Raw genomic sequence first — 15,831 nt, forward strand, 5'->3', positions numbered from 1 at the left:
ATATATACATTGTTTTGATTAAGTTGAGAAAAGGATGGAATTAAGTTGAAAAAGGATGAAAAAGAAATATGCTTGGAATTTATTGTAGTGCACATATAATTCATATTTTAATTCAAACTAGTGATATTCACATAATTGAAATAGAATCCATAGTTGCAAATTTTACAAATAACTTTAAATAGTCACAGGACAACAATTTTTTTTTTGACAGAGCTGATAGGAGGGGAGAAAAACGTGTAACATGGCAGAATGTGCTTTCTTTTGCTGCCATCCATTAACATTTGGATTTTAGAAATGTTTAAGCTTCTGACAAGTGATTGAAAATAAATCCAATGTCACAATGACATTTTAGTGAAAGAATCCTCTAAATTTTAGTCCATTTTGTTCAAAACCAGTAACAAGCATTTAATCAAACAATTTAATAAATTAAGCACACAAAAAATCAGTTTTTGAAAGTTTTAGTGAGTGGTCCTTATTTTTAAAAAGACATTAAAATGTATTCTAGCATAACATAACAGAGACACTGAGCATATTCAATAAGTTCAAAAGTGTATAATATTATAAATACTATAATTTTGCTCTGGAATAACTGGACTTGTGGGAAGCAATATTTGAGGAGGAGCCTATATTTTATGGATAAAGTTGTGTACCAGAACATAATGGAAATAAATTGAGAAGCCCTACAACTTTGCAGCACCTAAGCTTAGCCAAACATTCAAAAGAATCATATATGAAGATCATTTATTTCATAAGGTTTTCTTTGAAAATGTCTGTCAAAGAAAATAATACTGAACAGAATAAAAATATGGCTGCTATGAAAAAACCTGATTTATGTATTTTATACAAAAAACTGAATTGCGACTACATTCCATTTAGCAGATTTCTTTTAACAGGAACCTCAACAGTCCAGTGAAAATGTCCTCAATTAAGAATGGCATAGTTAGGAGTCAACTGAAGACATTAACAATTTCAAATTTATTAATCATAAATGCATCTTTGAGAGAGTATAACTTTATAAAAAATTTAAAAAATAAGACCACATTAAAACATATTCATTCTTCAGAAAACTACTAGCAACATATTATTTAGAGATAAATATGGCTAAACACAGTTTCTGCTTCTACTGTTTTGTAATGTTCAGATAATCAATAAAAAGTATATTTTAAACTTTGGTTTATAGAGATCAAAGATCAAATTATAATTATCTTCTTTGAAAATAATTTTATTAAAAATAAGTTTTGAATAGGTCTACTTTATGTGCCTGCTTATTTAATTAAAATAATTTGCTCTTGAATAAATAAATATTTCAAATATTATATAACTGTAACTGTTTTTAACTACCTCTTTTGCTCAAAAATGTCATGGTTTGGAAGATAAATTATATGGTTTTCATACATATGCAGGATACAGTAAAATACTGTATAAATCTTTCAACTCATAACCTCTCTCAAGGAAAGAGAAGACTTGAGGGATACAAGATCTGAAAAGATTTTTTTTTCAAACAATTATTGGAATCCTTATTGCCTGCATTGCCACCAAACCTTCTTACTGTGGGACAGTGATTAATGTATTCTACCAAAATTTCAAATCTCCCTCAGTGGAGTCAGGTGGAAGGACCTGCAAGAGAAGCACTAAGAGAGATTGCCATTCTCTGTTATTTGGAAGACATGCATCTTTTTGTTGTACTCCCACATAAGGAGTCTGTAGGTGTCTTCTAATTGTGGCTGGAGACACCACTGCTTAAAGACATTTTGAAGAGAGACAGATATACAGATAATGAGTTATATTTCCCAGAAAATGGGAAACTGTAGAAGAGTTTAAAGATGAGACTGGAATGGTTTAAACATATTTTCATTACTTAAACATTTAATCAATAGTTAAGAACATACTGGCTTAAACAGTGACATCATTCCACATCTTTAAAGTCATTTGAGAAGAAATAAAACATTTTTACTCTTCATAAAAGGGAATTTGTCTGTAATGACATGTTACATAAGGAAATAAGTTAGATATAATTATGCAAAGTATGTGCAAAAATGTGCAAAATTATGCAAATTGTGTGCATTATGTCTAAAAATATTTTAGAACTTAAGAACAAAATATATTTTATCATGGTGAAAAAACTTGCCAACTGGTGTCCAAAACTCGTCTTATATTACGGAATATTTGGCAGGATCATTTAATTGCTAACCAAACTTATTAAACATATTCCTAAAACATATTCAGAGTGTCGAACCTCTAAAATTGCATTTTTCAGTAATTAATGAAACCTTTCAAATTTAATGTGAAGCAAATAAGACAAAAAATAAATGATTTGTATGCATGCATATATACATATATACATGTGCATTTTTTTTACCTGAAAATGGCTCACCGCATTCACAGATGACATTATTTATAGTAATATTGCCACAATTCCTATGGAAACAGATATGTGGTTGACACTGGCCAATAATTCCTGAACAATTTATGCGTATTCAAATGAAAGAAAATTAATGTTTCAATTAGATTAAAAATATTTACATTGTATATAGTTAACTAGGGTCATTAATTTCCCCCAACTGTTTAATAATGAAGAGCAAAATTTTGTCAAAATGTAACTCTAATTAAGAAAAAAGGGGCATCTGGGCGGCTCAGTCTGTTAAGTGACCCACTCTTGATTTAGGCTCAGGTCATGATCTCGGGGTCATGGAACTAAGCTCTGCACTGAGCTTGTGCTCAGCACAGAGTCTGCTTGAAATTCCCTTCCTTCCCCTCTTCCCTTCCCCCTGCTCCCATCCTATAAATAAATAAATAAATAAATAAATAAATAAATAAATAATCTGAAAAAAAGAAATAAAACTCCATGATGAGGTATTTAAATTGAAACAAAAATTGATTTCAATAAGCTTGATATCTTCAGTAAGCTTTTTCCATCTTCTGACCCACACTACAGTATTCAAATATTTTTGTTGATATTTGAACTTCAGTTGATTTTCATGATAATTTGAATTTCTTAATCATGTTTTGACTGATAATATTAATTAATGTATATATCAGTTCTTCAATATACAGTGCTATCCCTGCAGTGCTAATTTACAAAGTGACATATTCAAAAGTATATTGTGTCTTAGCCCTATCATTTAGACAAAGTGATAGTTCAAAAGAGGGAAATGTGAAACATTGACACAATCTGAAGAAAAACCAGGACATAAATTTTTAGTCAAGAAAGTTGAATAAACTCTAGAGATCTGTATACAACACTGTGTGTACTATCAACAATTTTATATTGTATGCTTAAATATTAAATAAGAGGGTAGATATCATATTAAGTGTTCTTTCCACAGTAAAATAAAATAATAAAATAAAATCTGAAATTATGGGGGGGGAGAGAAAAGGCTACTTTGATTCTCAGAAGTTATGCACCAACTTCTAAACTCTACATTTTCTTGCCCTTTCTATTCTACCAAGTTTCCAAATCTCACTAATACAAACTATCATGGTCCTACAATATCACATACCATAATCGTTCATAGTATATTTTTTTGTGCAGTTAATTAACTCATAATATCCTTTGTAGAGGAATGTGCCTACAAAATTCCAGGGCATGGGAAACAGACACACGTTACTATAAAACAGTTGCCCATAATTTAGTAATAGGCCAGCCACCCCTTCATTTTAATTGAATTCTTAATTTAATTTGTAAGCAGTTTTGCCATTATCATTGATTCCTTTCAAATTCTTTATAGACTGACAGCCCTGCCTCAATAATATAGAACTCTTCTTCCTTCATCTACCTCCAAACAACCCCAACACAATAAAAATTTAAGTAAATATAATATTTACTTACCAAATATTTCCATGTACAAAAACTAAATTAATAAGAGAATATCCATTAGGTCATATCCTCTTTCAATCTTAGTGTAATGGGCTATATTGAGAGCCCTCAAAATTCATATCTGAAATACTAACTTCCAGGACCTCATAGTGTGACCATATTTGGAAACAGGACCTTTAGAGAGGTAATACAGATTAAATGAGGCCATTAGGGTGGGTCTTAATCTAATGAGACTGATGTCCTTATAAGAAGAAAATTTTTGGACATACAGACACATACTGAGGGAAGACACAGGGAGAACATGGCTATCTATAGACCAAGGAGTGAGGCCTCAGAAGAACCCAATCTTGCTTACATTTTACTTTGGTCTCTAACATTTAGCCTCTAGAATGCGAGAAAATAAATTTCTGTTGTTGAAGCCACTCAAACTATGGTACTTTGTTATGGCATCACTAGCAAATTAATACAGTTAATATTCTCAATTTCTTTATTAATCTACATATTTCCATATTGTCTGAGATTTAAAATTGAAGCAATTATAATAAAGTGGCATTATGCTATATGTTCACTATTATGGTATTTAACATTTAATTATTTAAATTATCTATGGCTGTGTTCCTAATAAATAAACAAATAAACATTGGGTAGAAACAAACACCTGTACGCAACCAAGATAAAATCATTGAAACAGCATTCTATGACATATGTTTGCATACATGCCAATTAATATTCTGATAAATGGTAGAAATTTTCTGGCTAACTATAGTTTAAAATACTTTCGACAAACTAAATGTATGCTTTAGGATCTCTCAATTAAATTGCTTTTTCATTCACCCCAAATCAGCAATTTTTAAAAATTTTTTAATAATAATTTTTTTATTATATTATGTTAGTCACCATACAGTACATCCCTAGTTTTTGATGTAAAGTTCCATGATTCATTACTTGCATATAACACCCAGTGCACCATGCAATACTTGCCCTCCTTACTACCCATCACCAGCCTATCCCATTCACCACCCCCTCCCCTCTGAAGCCCTCGGTTTGTTTCCCAGAATTTTGTGTCTGTCTTCTTTTTTTAAAAAATTTTTTTATTATATTATGTTAGTCACCATACAGTACCTCCCTGGTTTCTGATGCAAAGTTCGATGATTCATTTGTTGCGTATAACACCCAGTGCACCATGCAATACGTGCTCTCCTTACTACCCATCACCAGTCTATCCCATTCCCCCACCCACCTCCCCTCTGAAACCCTCAGTTTGTTTCTCAGAGTCCATATTATTATAATTTGGCTGCTTTCACTTCTTTGCTGACCTGCCTTAATTTAATTTAATTTTTTAAAAGATTTTATTCATTTAATTATTTGAGAGAGTTAGAGAGAGAGCACGGGCAGGGGGAGGGGCAGAGTAAGAAGCAGACTCACCCCTGAGCAGGGAGCCTGCAGCAGGGCTAGATCCCAAGTCCTGGGATCATGACCTGAGCAGAAAGCAGAGGCTTAACCAACTGAGCCTCCTAGACACCACATGACCTGTCTTAGTGTTAATTATCTGATAAACTCCAGGAAGAGTTGGGTTACTTACATTTTTGTCCACCAATGCCAGTAAGTGTAAAATGAGAATTTGATCCCAATTATAGGCAGAGGATGTTCAGTGGATATTGCTGAGATTAACTTCTGAAAAGTTCTTAGTACTTCCCTATCACAGTCTAAAATTACTCTGAAATATTGGCTTAGGTGAATTTTAGTGCCTACAAGGGTGTATTGAGATATTTTATTATACAGTCTTCCTAAGTGTGGGTCTAGTATAGTCTACCCAGGCACACAGAAGAAAAACTTAAAGTCCCCTAAAGCCTGCCTGAAAAAATTTATAGTTGTATCTCTGAGCTTCATCTGTTTTATCATATCTACAGCTCTCCCCCTTTCCTCTCTCTTGACCAAAAGTACTACCAATCTGTTATTTGTTTTCCCATACTACCATTACAAACTGCATCCAGCAATTCACTTTGTTACATCATCCTTGTCTTACCCATTATCTTTGCAACTCTCTATGCCAGGTCTCTGAACTCCCAATAAAAGAAACACTTTCATAAGTTCCTATAGATTAAATTTTTCCCTATATTTCTCAATGTTTCTCTTCATTTCCCTCTGATGACCCAAATTCCCTAGTAAACTTTCAAGTAGTGATAGTTGATTTTCCTTTAAATCCTCACTTCAGGCTCAGGTAGTATAGTTTACATCGTTTTTAGATTGCTGGCTTCATCTACTCACCAAATGTCTTCTTTTTACAACCTTTCCTCATCATTGCCTCTCATTTAGTTTATTAATTATATCAAGTTCTTTCCTTCCTTTCCACTATTATCTATTAATCACTTCATAAGGCCATACCAGCATCAATTAAGAACATTGATCTTGGGCACCTGGGTGGCTCAGTCGGTTAAGCGACCTACTCTTGATTTGGGCTCAGGTCATGACCTCAGGGTTGTGAGACTGAGCCCCGCATTGGGCTCTGCACTGGGCATGGAGCCTGCTTAAGATTCTCTCTCTCTCTCTCCTCCTGCCCCTCCCCCCACAGGTCATGTGCATGTGGGCTTTCTCTCTCTCTCAAAAAAACAAAACAAAACAAAACAAACAAAAAACAACATTGCTCTTGGCTCACAATTATCTTTTCTTTTCCAATTCTGCCAAGCAACTTTATGCCTTCCCCACAGCCACACAGCCACATACCTCTTTATCTTCCTCCACTCAGATCCACACTTAATTCCTACATTATCACCCAGAACTGTTTCAACTAAATACCATAAGCTTGGAAATTTCATTCTATGACTAATATTATTCTGATAATTTTTTAAAAAATATATGAGACATTGAGTGAATTTTGAGAAAGATGTGAAAATAAGTATTTCAGGGTAAAACATATGTTTTTTTTAAAAACCCTCTTATTTACATAAGCAAAAAAAAAATCATTTTAGAAAATGCCTGATAGGAATTTTGTTATATACAGATTCCAAATTTAGCCCATTCTAAAAAATCTGTAAGATTTTTAGAAATGTAGTTTGTTTTTTGGAAAGTAACAGTTTATGAATTCAGTTTATTTTCCTATTTTAATAGACTTTTTTTTGGTGTTGTTAAGATTTTATTTTTTTATTTGTCAGAGAGAGAGAGAGAAAGAGGAAGGGAGAGCAGCAGGCAGAGGGAGAAGCAGGCTCCCCGCTGAGCAATGAGCCCAATGTGGGACTGGATCCCAGGACACTGATCATGACCTAAGCTGAAGACAGAAACTTAACCAACTGAGCCACCCAGGCATCCCGGATTATGTTATTAAAAAAAAAAAAATCTTACCTGTAAATGGTCGGTGACAGATACATTCATATCCTTGCTTATTCCAATTTCCTCTCTTATTAATCCAAATGCCATTATTTCCACAGGGCTTATAAGAACATGCATCAAGTTCTTGGCAATATTTTCCAGAAAATGGAGGCTGGCTATGGCAGCTGTATGCCTTGCTCCAAACTTCAGTAAGACATTTGCCATGCCCAGAGCAAAATTCTGAACTCAGAAATTCCTGGCAGAACTGTTCTTTCACTGTCACATTTGGTTGTAGCCCCAGGTGACAAAACAATGGACCACTTGCTTTTACTGTGATAAAATAATGCGTCCCAACACTCAGCCACTGAGAATTAACAATATGCATTCCTTTTAGTTTGCAACCAAAAAGTAACTGATCTTCAGTTGTGGTGTTTTGCAGACAGTCAATGAATGATGCTTCAGAAACATTCATCAAATTTATTTCTGGAGAATGAAGAGATGGTTCAGAAGAAATTACAAGGATGTCTCCCAATTGAATTTGCAAAGGGCAAATCTGGGGAAAAACTTGATTGCCTGAAGTACTCATTTTAGTATTTACATCCCCAAACCAGCAATCTCCATAGAAGTCCATGCAGATGTTTTCTGTTAGTGTCCAATTCACTACATATGATAATGGCTGTATATGTCATTCTTTCACAAATTGCCATTTACATGTTGTTTTTCCATTTATAAATGTGGTGTGAAGAACCACTCAGCTCAGAAGCATAATTGATTTGTTAATCATTTTGGGCAATTGTATTTTATAGTCTGTCATGAAAGTGTCATAAAAAATTGCTGCAAAATGGATTTCAGCATTGCTGAAAATTTCCAAGCAGAGATTTTGTTCAAGGATCCTGGGGAACTGGCTTTTCTTCTAATCCCAAAATGCAAATGGATTTGTGACAGTGGATTTTGATCAACAGTAGAGTTCAACTGGTTTAAATATCCCTTTAAACATAGAAATATACATTGTTAGTGAAGTTTTTCCTAAGTTACTTAATGACATAGACAATTCTAAGCTGGTTTCTGTAAGGACTGTACCACCACCATGAAGGCACTTTCTTTGTGAAACAAAGCCAGAAAAAATGTGGTGAAGATATGCTGCATTTCATCCTGGCCTATAGAATTATGTGCTTCTGAAATATTTTGGTTTTGTTTCATAATTAAACCAGTAATTTACTGCAGTCTTTTGTATGTTCTCTTTACACCAAGCTTCAACAAAACTGAAATACAGGAGTAATCAAGATCCTTCTTTTATGGATGGCTTTAATTTTCTTCAGATATAAGTATTCCTCTTGATTAGGTTTAGAAAAGCACTTCCAAAACACCATCCATAAAATAAAAACAAAAATGATTTAAATAAATGTTCATATAATATTTTCATATAAATATAAGCTATAATGTACCTGTTGGTGACAAATCATGTTCCTCTAATCTAGGAGGTGGGAACTCCCAGATATACAAGATATTCCAGAAAATTCTTTCATGTAAACAATTAAACTCAGAATGACACTTCACCCAACTTCTGCAGAGGTGTGGGAGTACAGTAGGCAAAGAAGGAAAAGGAAGTGTAAAATGGAATAATGAAAGGATGATAAATAGAAGTATATGGTACTGACTTCTCTTTCATCTCTAACCACTGGTGAGAAGGGTGGGGAGGAGGAATGGGATTAATTCTGTTCAGAAGCCATCATCGCTCCCAGAGGCAAAACAAAACAAACAAACAAACAAAAAAAACCACAAAAAACAAAACCGAAACAAAACAAAACAGAGATTTTTGAGATTTAATATTGACCCAATTAAAAAAAAAAAAAAAGTAACCACAACTCATTGAGGGTTTTCTCTGTGTAAATCACTTCAGTACTTGATTAATAATAAAACTACAGGGGCACCTTGGTGGCTCAGTTGGGTAAACCTCCAACTCTTGATTTCGACTCAGGTCATGATCTTAGCATCGTGAGATCAACCCTTGAGTTCTTCTCAGCATGGAATTTGCTTGAGATTTTCTCTCCCTCTGCCTCTACCCCTCTCCCAACCTCCCCACTCATGCACGCACCCTCTCTCAAAATAAATAAAATCTTTAAAAAAAGAACTGTAATCACCACAACAGAAGTTAAACTCTAAAAACAATATAACTGGTACAATGAAAAACATGCTTTTTTGATTTCAGTTATGTTATTTATTCATTCTACAGTTTAAGGCCACATGGGTTTTAATTCCTTCAGACTCATATAGAGAATATATATTAAATATGTTCATTTAAAGAAATTAATATAGAAATATTAAATTAACATAGTAGTACTGAAGATTGAGTTGACTATATAAGAATATGCAAGCCATTCAATAAATGATAGCTTTTTGTTTTGTTATAGTCCAATTTCACTCAGCAAGTAAGGGGCATGTCTTGAATTAAAATCCAGGCTTGTCAGATTCAAAATCCCACCTTTTTTTTGTTTGTTTTGTTTTGTTTTTGTTCTGTTTTTTTAAGGTTTTATTTATTTATTTATTTATTTATTTATTTATTTATTTGACAGAGAAAGACAGCAAGAGAGGGAACACAAGCGAGGGGAGTGTGTGAGAGAGAAGCAGGCTTCCTGCCGAGCAGGGAGCCCCATGCGGGGCTTGATCCCAGGACGCTGGGATCGACACCTGAGCCGAAGGCAGATGCTTAATGGCTGAGCCACCCAGGCGCCCCCAAATCCCACAATTTTTAACTATACCTTGACTGTAATTAAATATTGTTAAATGATTTATGTCATTATATGATGCAAAATTTGTATCAAATATTTATGTTAAGTGTGATTTCTTTCTTTTTTTTTTTAAGATTTTATTTATTTATTTGACAGAGGTACAGACAGCCAGCGAGAGAGAGCACAAGCAGGGGGAGTGGGAGAGGAAGAAGCAGGCTCACAGCAGAAGAGACTGACGTGGGGCTCGATCCCATAACGCCGGGATCACGCCCCGAGCTGAAGGCAGATGCCCAACCGCTGTGCCACTCAGGCGCCCCTGATTTCTTTTTTTAAAAAAAGATTTATTTATTTTAGAGAGAGAGAGCACAGGGGTTAGGGGCAGAAGGAGAGGGAGAGAAAAACTTAAGCAGACTCCATGCTGAGCATGGAGTGGAGGAGGGGCATGATCTCAGGACCCTGAGATCATAACCTGAGCCAAAACCAAGAGTCGGACACTTATCCTATGGCACCACCCAAGTGTCCCAAGTCCAATTTCTTAATCACCATTTTAGATCATGTAGAAATTAAATTTGGGGGCACTTGGGTGGCACAGTTGGTTAAGGGTCTGACTCTTGGTTTCAGCTCAGGTCATGATCCCAGGGTCCGAGGATCGAGCCCCGCCTCAGGCTCGCTGATCAGCGGGGAGGGTGCTTCTTCCTCTGCCACTCCCTCTGCTTGTGCTTTCTCTCTCTCTCTCAAATGGATAAATAAAATCTTTAACAAAAAAGAAACTAAATTTGAGTTGTAAATTTCCTCTTTTAAAATTCAGTTGTCAGTATTATAAATCTATAAAATATAAATGCATATAAGTAATATATTACCTTAAAATATGCACATGGAAAAGGTAAAATTATTACTTTCCTAGAATTAAAAGTTATGAATTATCATGTTCATTTCAAATATGTTAGTCATGACATCTGAATATAAATGAATCTTGCTAAGATTTAAGAATACTTTAAACAAATATGTGTGATCCCAATCTATGTGCAAGGCAATATGCTAGGTACGAGGAATTCATCAGTGACCAAGTGAAATGAGATATCAATGTAAAAAAGTAAGAACTTAATGAGGAAAACAGAATTATTAGGCAAGCAACATCATTAATTATCAAAATAATAGTCTAGAGAACTACAAGAATATGCAGCAGGGACATTAATAGGACACAAGAGTAAGCTTGAACAGTAGAATGGAATCACCTGGGAAAATTGCCAAGGGAAGAGTATTCTAGAAGAAAATTTCTGTCTAAAGATTTGAGATGAGTATGATATTGGATACTTCTGAATAAGTAAGAGAAGTTGGGCTTCTAAGTGTAGAGGAAAAATAAATCATGATAAAATATAAGCTCTTGATTTAGAGAGAGAGTATATCAAGAAAGGACAGGCATTATCAACAAGGGCTTGCATTTTATCTGAGGGCAGTGGAGAACCTCTTAAAGATTTGATGTAAGAGATTAATAATGGGAAATTTTATTTTAATGACAGTTTATTTGAAGGGTGGGGGATGGCTTGGTGGACACAATTGGGAGAGTTGAGACATTTATGGAGGAGTCAGTAGCACTAACCTAGTGAAACAACAGTGATAGTTTGATTAATACAGAGGCAGTAGAAATATAACATCACTGGTGGAGTCCAGAAATATTTAAGTAGTAGAATTACAAGGTCTTTTAGGCTGCTGGCCTAACTAAGGAGAGAGAAAGAAATCCAGGAGGACCAGGTACAAAAACAAGATGGTAAGGGGCAAGGGTATGTCACAATCATTTAAATATATACCAAATTTGAAGTGTACTGGAGTGATTTCCTTGTAGAAGTATCCAGATTTCTGGTATAAAACAGATAAAAGAACAGGAGAGAAAACTGGGCTGGAGTTCTAAATCTGATTATATTAATCACATTTTTTTAATATTTCAGTATGTATGTGAAGTTGTTGGAAGGTTGTTTCAAAATGAAAAAGATTTGATCTTATTTAAATCATGAGGAAAGTATACCTAGGGAGAGAATAAAGCAGTATGGAAGAAAATATATGCCAATGAATACAGTGCCGAGTAGGAGAAAATAAAAAGTTTCTTGTAGATTATTAAGGTTGTGACTTTGGTGGAAGAAAGTTGAGGATTTTATCTTGTGGGATCTTCTATTTTCTTTGTAAAATAGGAGACAATTAGGGAAATGGTGAGTTTGAAAGAAAGAGAAGAATGGACAAGACAATGTGAACAGTGAGGAAAATGCAAGAGAATGTTCATTAGGAAAAAATAGAAGGATCACTAGGAAATATTGAAATACTTTTGTAGCTGTAAATTATAAATTTATAGTACTATAAACCTTCACAGGTGCATTATTTTCCCAGTAAACTAGTCAAAAAATATACAATAAAAAATTAAGTAGTAAATGGGTTTAAACAAACACAGTCACCAATTTATTTCCACTCTGAAATGCTCAGAAACAAATTTCATTTGCATTGAAGCAGAATTAGGTCTGTGTGACATTTTTAGACTAGCTGCAGATGTGAGCTCGCATTACTGCATGGCTAATCCCGTGCTTCTCAGAATTCTCTGGGTCTCTAATTATTGTACATTTATATTTTGTAAGAGAAAATCACTTGATAGTTACATTTCTGTCTCCAGAAAATTTAAATAAATAAAAATAGAAGCTAAAAAAAACCCTCTATGAGGTCAATTTGCTTCTATATGTGTTGAATATAAAATACCTCAGATTTTATTAGGAGAGTGATTAATATAAACATCATATACGGATAAATTTAAATAAGGAGCTATAATTTGGACTCAAAAGGTAATGGTATGTGACGCAGCTTTTCACTTACAAAGACACTGTTTAGGTTCTGTCCAAAGTAGCAAGTCATAGGACATTCTGTTCACTTCTAAACACACACACACACACACACACACGTATGTACACATATATTTTCACATATGTTTAAGAGTTGAAATCAAGAATCATGATCATCCCATGTGATATTGTCATCTTTTAAATTTGTGATTCAAGAAGTCTAGAAATCCAGGGACTATGATGGAGCTATTCATAGCATTGTGTATAATTACAACCATAATATTACTTGGCAGCAATGCTACCAGAATAATATTTCACAGGAAAATCTATTGAGTAATTTCAGATCTTACGAGCTGTATTGCTTTTGTAGTTCAGTTACTTTAAAAATAAAGCTCAACTTATATTCAACAGTCAATAAAACATAGGTAACGTTTCTCCCATTCACATTTAGAAATCATCTTAAATAACCCCCTTTAAAAAATAAAGAAAGAGACTCAAACAAATCCATTTTATATAAACAAAGAACAATCTGAATATAATGTGCCTATTTTGGTGTCTGGATTATAATAGGCATCCAACAGAAGATAGCTGAGTGAGGATTAGAGGTAATATCCATAACTCACTTGCATTGTGCTCAATACGTAATATTATGAACTGTGTAAACTTTTAATGAATTTGTATTTGATTCCATAAAACAGTGATCTTTTTCATTTTACCCCGTTATGAGTATGGTTTCTACAATAAATAGCTTTATTTTTATAAATTAAATATTATACCCGATAAAACACATGCAAAAATAAAAAAGTTAGGAATGTAGGAGATAGAATGAACAGATATAAAAATTCTAATGTTCTGATCCTGACCTCTAGAGAGTGACACAGCACATTTTGGACACCACAGATTGGACTGAAATTGTGGGAGGAGGGCAAAATATGTGTTTTAGAAATGTCAATATAACTATCAGCATCATGGAAGATGAAAATTCTAGCAAGGAGTACAGAAAAGGGGAAAATGGTATATTTTAAAATTAAAGCTGAGGGAAAAGCAATGGGGAAGAGATAACCAACTTAGGAAGAAGAATATTCAGAAAATGATTTCCAAGATGACATGATATTAAGCAAAGGGATTTAGGTGAAAAATGACAGATCCTGAAGAACAGTGATGTTCAAGGTGACAGAAGGTATTTCAAAATAACTGCATTTTGTTAAGGAAAACAAAGGAGGAAAAGGTTTCAAGAATTTTTAGAGTTAGTACCTTTTTAAATTAGGAAGGGATTTTACTAAATTTGATCATTACAATGCAGTTTAGTTGATGTGATAGGAATACAAAGATTGGAGTGAAATGGTGGTTTTACAGGAGTTAAGAGAAAATCAATGGAGAAAACTCCTTGGTGGTCAGGGTAGGAGTAAGTCTATGAAAGAAAGGAGAGTGAATAAAGTAGTCACCAAAGGGGAGTTAAAAATCTCATTTTAGACCTCAGTTCCTATTAAAAGCTTTGTTTGACCTCAGAATTCTAGGTTAGGTTCCCCTCCACATGTGTCTTCATATTAGGGTATGTCTTCAAGTGCCTATTCACAGGAAATAGTGTGTAAAAATGCATTTTCATTCTATTACCTAAAAATCACTTTACTTCTGTCCTTCACCTTTATATTATTCTAAACTAAAGAAAGTCAAGAATGGAGTAAATATCAGGAATGTGGAGTGGTCAGTGATGTTAGAAGGTGGAATGAGCCATAAGACAGTGCATCTCAAGGATGAATTTAGGAATTAAGAATGACAAAGGATTAGGTTTGGGGATGAAGTAAGATCAGACTCATTTTCATTTAGGTATAAATGCATAATTTTACGAAACTATTTTATCATGCTGAATGGGCCAGGAATTAAACTGTCTGTCATTATTTTAAAACGATTTTCCTTTTTATTCCACATGCTCAAAGAACAGGTTTCAGCGTTTGTAAGTGGTTATTATTGAGGAGTACTTATAAGAAATAGAGTTTGTCTTCTGTGAATTAAAATAGGTTTTCTCTAAGTAACCTAGACTTGAAAATAAATAGCTCACCATATCTGTGTGTGTGTGTGCCTGCATGTGTGTAGTTTTCAGTACAACCTAAGTAATCAGAACATAATAGTATCACTATTTTATTCCCATTTTTTTGACGGTTAAAACAAAAATTTAAATGATTACATCAAGGTTCATTATTCACCTCATTCAAGATTAAGTCCTATCTCATGGCTGAGATCATATATTTTTCTAGAATGCTTTCTAGTTCAATGAAGAAAAAAATACGTTTCAGGGGACCATCTAAATTATACTTGTCATAACCTACTTAGTGTATAACATCAGTATCTAAGGTGGTAATGGAAATGGAAAGAAAAATCAATGTGTTGTAACTCAAGTTTAGAATGAATAATGTTTGGTAACTAGCTTAATATAAATATAAAGGAGTTATCACTTCAAAGATGATCATTTTAATTAGTATTATGAATTCTGTATTAACTTTGCTATATCTTGTAAATCTTATGAAAACATTTCATTTCATATATGATATTGTGAAAGGTATAGATTATTGTTGACACATCAGAATTCACTCTAAAGAATCAGAAGTTATTTAGTAATACTCTAATTTTTAAAAATATTCTCAGCAAGATTACCCTTATCTAGGAATTGAAAATGTTAATGTTAAGCAGAAAATGGTAATAATAGCATCATACTTGCACCAATGTGATTATTTGCCTTTAGGAAACAGAAATGGTTTTATAAAATCAAAATTTGGATAAATCATGCCTTATTATTTTTTTTTAAATATTTTATTTATCTACCCGAGAGAGGGAGAGAGCACAAGCAGGCAGACCTAGAGGAAGAAGCAGGCTCTCCACTCAGCAGGGAGCTGGATGTGGGGCTCAATCCCAAGGTCCTGGGATAATGACCTGAGCCAAAGGCACACGTTTAACCAACTGAGCCACTCAGGCAACCCAGATCATGCCTTATTTTAGACTTCCTTTCTCACATTATTTAATTCAGAATATTATATTATAGACTCTCAATCTCTTTTTCTTTTTCAAATTAGGTGAAACTTCCTTTCCATTGTCTATGCATTTGAGTTTTCATAAAAAATTTTAAAGAAATGATTTTTTTGTTGTTAAAATAGTTCCCTTTTTA

The 15,831-nt window shown here is 33.7% G+C and overlaps 1 protein-coding gene across 1 annotated transcript in view; it reads right to left on the reverse strand.

The window, feature by feature from the left end:
* EYS (eyes shut homolog) overlaps nt 1-7,907 on the reverse strand; it is a 1,484,071-nt gene extending 1,476,164 nt beyond the window's left edge. The window contains 2 exon segments of the mRNA XM_034648271.1: nt 2,360-2,469; nt 7,153-7,907. Of these exon segments, the coding sequence (XP_034504162.1) occupies nt 2,360-2,469; nt 7,153-7,907 (865 nt within the window).
* Nucleotides 7,908-15,831: the final 7,924 nt, after the last annotated feature.

The sequence above is a fragment of the Ailuropoda melanoleuca genome, chromosome 19 (genome assembly GCF_002007445.2).
Source record: "Ailuropoda melanoleuca isolate Jingjing chromosome 19, ASM200744v2, whole genome shotgun sequence".
Taxonomy (NCBI): Eukaryota; Metazoa; Chordata; class Mammalia; order Carnivora; family Ursidae; genus Ailuropoda; species Ailuropoda melanoleuca.